The sequence below is a fragment of the Malus domestica genome, chromosome 07, assembly GCF_042453785.1.
Source record: "Malus domestica chromosome 07, GDT2T_hap1".
Classification (NCBI taxonomy): Eukaryota; Viridiplantae; Streptophyta; class Magnoliopsida; order Rosales; family Rosaceae; genus Malus; species Malus domestica.
Window position 1 is genome coordinate 26500294 of NC_091667.1, and position 6798 is coordinate 26507091.

General features: G+C 37.0%; 2 protein-coding genes across 2 annotated transcripts; both read left to right on the forward strand.

The window, feature by feature from the left end:
* The first annotated feature begins 607 nt into the window (after positions 1 to 607).
* LOC108172213 (secreted RxLR effector protein 161-like) lies at positions 608 to 1259 on the forward strand. The gene is made up of 2 exons (XM_017329512.1): positions 608 to 678; positions 857 to 1259. The coding sequence occupies exons 1-2, from the start codon at positions 608 to 610 to the stop codon at positions 1257 to 1259; spliced, it is 474 nt and encodes a 157-aa protein (XP_017185001.1).
* Positions 1260 to 1914: 655 nt separating this feature from the next.
* Positions 1915 to 2484, forward strand: LOC103422452 (wall-associated receptor kinase 1-like). Its single transcript, XM_008360517.1, has one exon. It carries the CDS (start codon positions 1915 to 1917, stop codon positions 2482 to 2484), a length of 570 nt encoding a protein of 189 aa, XP_008358739.1.
* The last annotated feature ends 4314 nt before the right edge of the window (positions 2485 to 6798 follow it).

Sequence of the window (6798 nt, forward strand, 5' to 3'; positions counted from 1 at the left end):
GTGCAACATGTGCATTATAGAACTAGAAAATTATCAAGAAGCTACAAAAGATAAAGCATGGCAGGCAGCTATGGATAATGAGATCTCCATGATAGAAAAGAATGAAACTTGGGAATTGGTAGACAGACCTACATCCATGCCGGTCATTGGAGTTAAATGGGTATATAAGACCAAACTCAATCTTGATGGTTCTATACAAAAACACAAGGCAAGACTAGTTGCTAAGGGATATTCTCAAAAGCCCGTAGTGGATTTCAATGAGACCTACGCTCCTGTAGCAAGGATGGATACTATTAGGACATTAATAGCTCTTGCAGCTCAGAAAGGTTGGAGATTGTTCCAACTTGATGTCAAATCTACCTTCTTAAATGGAAATCTACATGAGGAGGTCTATGTAGACCAACCTGAAGGTTTTGTAATTCAAAATGCAGAAGAAAAGGTTTATAAGTTAAGGAAGGCATTATATGGCCTGAAGAAGGCACCAAGGGCTTGATACGAAGAAATTGATGCATACCTCATCTTATGTGGATTTGAGAGAAGCCCCAGTGAACCTACACTTTACGTTAAGGTAAGAAATGGTACTGAAACTATAATCATATCAATCTATATGGATGATATAGTTTACACCAGCAGCAGTGAAGAATTGATGTTAGAATTCAAGTTTGATATGATGAACAGGTATGAAATGACAGATTTGGGACTGGTGCACCATTTTCTTGGCATGGGGATGTTGCAAAGTGAAAAAAAGGATCTTTATTAGGCAAAAGAAATATGCTTTATCTCTGCTAGACAAGTTTGGTTTGCGGAACTATAAACTAGTGAGCACACCACTGGCTATAAATGAAAAACTTTGCAGGAATGATGGAAGTGAATCCACTGATGAAGGAGTTTACAGGCATATTGTGGGCAACCTACTGTATCTAACTGCCACTAGGCCTGACATCATGTTTCCTGTGTCACTGTTGGCAAGATTTATGCACTCTCACTCCAAGAAACATCTTGGAACTGCCAAAAGGGTCCTAAGATACATACAAGGGACCATTGATTTTGGAATTGAGTTTGAGAAGAGAAAAAAAGCTGTTTTTATAGGATATTGTGATAGTGACTGGAGTGGGAGTGAGGATGACATGAAGAGCACTTCCGAATATGCATTCACATTTGGAAGTGGTGTGTTTTCTTGGGCCTCTGTGAAGCAACACAGTCTTGCTCTCTCAACTGCAGAAACCGAATATGTTAGTGCAGCTGAAGCAACAACTTAAGCCATTTCGCTGAGATTTGTGTTAGAGGATTTTGGAGAAATGCAGGCAGAAGCTACTCCTCTTATGTGTGACAACACATCAGCTATAGCCATGACTAAAAATCCTGTCTTCCATAAAAAATCGAAACACATCAATAGAAGGTACCATTTTATCAGAGAAGCACTGCAGCAAAATGTGATTGACATCATGTACTGTAGGAGTGAAGACCAGCTTGCTGATATTTTCACTAAGCTCTTCCTAAAGCTCGTTTTTGCTTTCTCAGAGATCTCCTTAGTGTGAAATCAGTAAACAACTTAAGAGGGAATGTTGATAGTTAAGTTGTTTTCAGATTTCCTTAACTGTTTTTGTATTGTCTTATATGACAAGTGTAGGGTCTGGATCCATTTAATTTTGTAGGTCTTATATGTGCTTGTAATATGACCTACTATGTACGGTTAAGATTGGATTTAGTGCTTAAAGGAATGAAATGGGAATGTTGGTCTTATGCACTGCAATGAACAGAGCAGCCGTATTCCATCAATATAAACATAAAGCTTTCCTTTTACAGATAGTTTCAAGTTTTCCTTTATCTTCTTCGTAGTTCAAAACTAAACCCAGAAATTAAACACTCAATCCATAAACTTCAACAGTGAAGACAAATAACGTATTATTAGATATGAGTTACACTGCTAAAATTGCAGACTTTGGAACGTCAGTATATGTTCCCGAAGACCGAGATCACCTATCAACTGTAGTGAAAGGGACATTTGGATACTTAGATCCTGAGTATTATAGTAGACAAGAGATAACAGAAAAGAGTGATGTCTACAGCTTTGGAGTTGTCTTGGTAAAGCTACTGACGAGTCAAAAGGCAATAGATGCCAATAGGCCTCGGGAAAATATAAATTTAGCATCTGGTTTATTCGTGCATTTGGATCAAATTGTCGATGGTGAAATAATCAACGAGGGAAATTTTGGGACGGTTCAAAAGGTGAGCAATCTCGCAGAAATATGTTTAAGGGATCGTGGGGACGGAAGGCCCTTAATGAAGGAAGTAGTCATGGAGCTTGAGGGAGTAATGTCAACTATTGCAAAGCATCCTGCAGGAGGAGAAAAGGTTAATTTCTTTCGATCGCCCAAAGCGACTAATTACTTGCCGGGGTTACCTTCAAATGCTTACGTTGTGGATGTTGGTGGTGATGATGCTAGTTCGAGTTCTATTAAGCCTTATGACGATAGGCGATGATTTATTGTTTTCAGTTTGTGTTTGTGTATGTGTTTGTAAAGAAAAATATGTCAGCATAACAAATGGTTGTAAACTCACGTAAAATTTATGTAACCATGCAGTGTTCCTCCCTCGCTCCACTCTTCTCGTTCGTTTATTTTTGGTAAATTTCAAAGATACAGCAGAGTCCGTAGGTTGATTTGCTAAACAATTACTTAAAAAGAAAATTTACAAAATTCCTGATGTGTTGTAGCTAGCTCTCATGCAGCCAACGACTCATTGTTCATAAGTTCTTGGTCAACTTGTAAACAGTAAGTCATGTTAAGTATTATTCTTTGAGATATACAAAGAGGGAGTGATGAGGGATGATTTATCATTAGCCAAAATTTAATACTCAATTTCATAAATATCACTTTTTATAAAAACTTTCAAATATAGCATAAAACTCACATGAATAGACCTAAATACCCTCAAAATCCAAAACCCATTTACACAAAAAAACTAAAACACTTGAATAGATCTCCTGTCCATTGTTGTTCAAAGTGCAAGGCATCCAGGGGAGTTGGTAATATCAAACTTGTGCAAGTTAGTTTCTGATTAATTTGTAACTCGTTGAACATGGAGGTCAATGGAATTTTTTTGGGAGTTGTATGGAAGCAACTCAACCGCTCCAAACTTGGAACTCTTCTTACTCCTAGAAGAATATAATTGCAAAAGTGTTCATAAAGCAAATGAAAACTCCTGTAAAATTCTTAAAAATAACTGACTTTTCCGAATATAGAATCGATGGTCATCCAACCATATAAGTTGCAAATTACATTCGGAAGGGAAAAATTGCCTATTTGATAATATAATGCAAGTGACTAGATGATTTTTTTTATGAACAACTCACATTCAACAATATTATTCCCAATCAACAACTGAAATATCAAAGCCTCCCAAATGATCTTTTTTTGTTAAATTATTTTTGTTTTCCTATATAGCTAGGCAATTGATCAATCATAGACAAGCATCTACAAATTCTCATTGATCTCAATTTCATTGACTTTTTGTTGAGGTAAAGTACCATATTCATTCATAGATAATAGGAATACGTACGTAAACATGAGGATAGGGTGCAATTACATGGGCCTTGATAAAAACCTTGCCAAATATTTCAACCTAGACGAAGGGAAAAAGAGATTCCCACACCAAAATTAAATATGAATTCTATCCTAAAAAAGAATGTCACAAATTATATCGGGTGGTTCTTCAAACCATGTTCGTTCCGTCTCCAAAAGCAATCTGAACCGTGCTAATCAATGAGCCACCCTATTTGCCCCTCTCCGTATATGCAAAATCTTCAAAATTGGAAGTGATCATAGATAATGACGCACCTCGTTAATTTCTGTACCAAAATGGGAGTTATCATCACGGTCATTCTGGTTTATGGTAACAAGAACAATGGAAGAGTCCCCTTCAAATTCAATCGCCTCAACTCCTAGTTCACTGGCCCAATTCCACCGCTGTACATGCAGCAAGAACCTCCTTGAGCAGTGGTGAAGTCACACCCTCCACCTTCTGAGTCCAAGCAGCAATAAATTCTCCCACATCATTTCGAAAATCTACATAGTTATGAAGAGGCCGCAACTGAGAATTTTTTTCATTACACTACCAACTACATCCTTATGTTTATTTGGTTTTAATTTTGAGGGCATTTAAATCTATTTAAGCAGACTTTTTGTTATTTTTGAAAGATTTTATAAAAGGTGCCTATTATTGATAAAAACTCATAGATGAGTCGATTCTATATTATTAATATATTTCATTTTATTTTTGGTACGTTTTGGTGAGATTTTGATGCTTTGATTTATATTTTTAATGTAGGACATATGAATCAATCTTGGGCATAAAGTGATATAACGGGGGAATATTTGAGTTTGGTGAGTTTGTTAAGAAGGTTGTGCCAAAGTTTCAGCATTTTATTTCATGGCATATGATCATGGTGAATTAATTAAGGCCAGAGTGCAGTGCTGGCAGATTGGCTGCAGGGTTTAAAACGAAAGGTACTGAATGTGTAAACCCTAGCTTCGATTGTTTTGTCCTGTTTGGAAGGGGGAAGAGTGAGAGGGGAAAAAAAGGAGTATCCGATGAATTTGAGGCAACCAAACAGAGGTTAATTTGGGATTTGTTAGCTCGAGTAGCTTTGATATGTTGACAGTGACTATTAAACTGTTGAAATTCATCGATCTTAATCGGGATTGGATATTCGTGCTTTAAGAGTTGAAGTAGATTATCTTTTGTTCGTATTTGTGCTTTGGGTGATTGGATATGGCTATTTGTGATTGGAATTTTCACGCTTACTGGTGTTTGTTTTTCGTGATTAAGTTGGAAGGGGAGTAGGACAGAGCACTTGCAGGCGCGGAGGTGCCGGGCTCGGCTTGATCATTTAGAATTGGCAGATGTGGAGAGCCTGTCTGAATGGAATAACACGCGCGTGAATCGGATCCTTGTGGACTACATATTGCGGATGTCTTATTATGACACCGCAGTGAAGCTGGCGGAAAGTAGAAATATTCAGGTAGTTTTGATTTCCGGTCCTAGATTTGTTTACAGTACATGTCTGTGACTCTTTGTGCAGTGTGCTCTGTCATAAGTGTTGTTCTTTCCAATGTTTATGAATTCATGGAAGGTTTGAATATCACGAGGTATTGTAGTTTGAATGTATTAATCGGATTGAAGAACTTGGAATGGGTGAGAATATTATCATACATCTGGCAATCAAACGGTTTTGTTATTATCTTCGTGCTCATCATCCAATTGTTTACCCTACTTTACAATTTGAAAGGAGATTCATCTTCACAATTTCTAACTATGGAAAGAAATTATCGTACTGATTAGTGAAGGAATTATTCGACTAAATTATAGTCTCTGTGTTTTTTGGTCAAAAGTGAAATCCTATAGTTTGTCCAATGTTTTGTAGCTCACAAAGTCTATATGAATGAAAGAAAGCAGCTTATTGCTTTCATAATTGATCGGTTGGATCTTTTATGGTTTAGTATAGAAGTTAGGAAGTGAAGGTAAGTAGAATAAATATGAGATAACAGCTTTTATTCCTCCAGGTCCATTGGCTGTTAGAATCCCATTTCTCTTATTGCTACTGCAGATTGCAGAATTTTCCATATTTTCTGTTTATACATGTTGGGAACTTGATTAGTTTCTTATGTGTCAGGATCTTGTTGATATTGATGTATTCCAAGAACCGAAATAGGTTATTGAAGCCCTTCAGAATAAGGACGTGGGTCCAGCCCTAGCCTGGTGCGCCGAGAACAAGTCAAGGTTAAAGAAATCCAAGGTATGTACTCCCTTTTGTTTTGGGGGAGGGGAGGGAAGCTTGCTTTTAATTGGTGGGTTAGACGAGTTTGCTAATACTATTATTCTGTCATTAAAATGATCTGTTCTGTTGCTTGTATTTGGAAGAAAGTTGCGAAGGGTTTAGGTACCCTTCATTTATCTGAATCTTGACCCATTATGATTGGGTTTTGAAGAGAAAATTAGGTACAAGGTTTGGAGGAAGGAGAGAATTAGGCACAATGTTTGGTGTTGGCGGCCTTGTTACTGGTGAAAGAGATAAAAGGAAAGTTCTTTTCTTTAGTTTTTAAAATTTTTTATTTTTAAAATTTTCATATAGTATTTTATTAATCATGGGTCCATTTGCCTACCACACCAGTATTCTGGCGAAAAACTTAACAATGTTACCACGGAAGGACCAATGCTACACCTTTTGTCAAATTGAAGGACCAAATTAATAGATTTTTAGTTGAGTAATTATAGCTACAATTCAGTCATAGTTAAGGGATCATAGTTACAATTTGCTCTTATAATGTGGAGGGGAAAATAGGTTAGTGGAGTGGGTCTAGAAGTTCTCTTTTTAATTTGTCGTATAAACTAAAATTTTAAGCGATTTGTCATATCAAATTTCAAAAACCATTTATTTGCCATCTCACCCTAACTCCATTAAGTTTTTTTTTATCCAAAATAAGCCATGTGCAAGGCACATCACATGACTTATTTTCAAGTTTCTCTTCAAGGAGGAAGATGATGGCGAATCTAGTCGGTGAAAAACGACATTGCAATTGGTGGGGCGACGACACTGCCAAGGTGGGTGGGTGTTGGTCTCCGCCACCAAGGTTGCGTCATGGGTGGCGGTGGCTATTTGGTCGAAGGGGATGGGAAGGACGATGTATTTCTCAATTTTCAGGGTTGGATCGGGTTGAATATTCAATTAATTTTTTTTTCAAATATATTTAATAATAAAGTTAACTCTAGTTAGTTAGTGGGACATGTGGCAAGCTA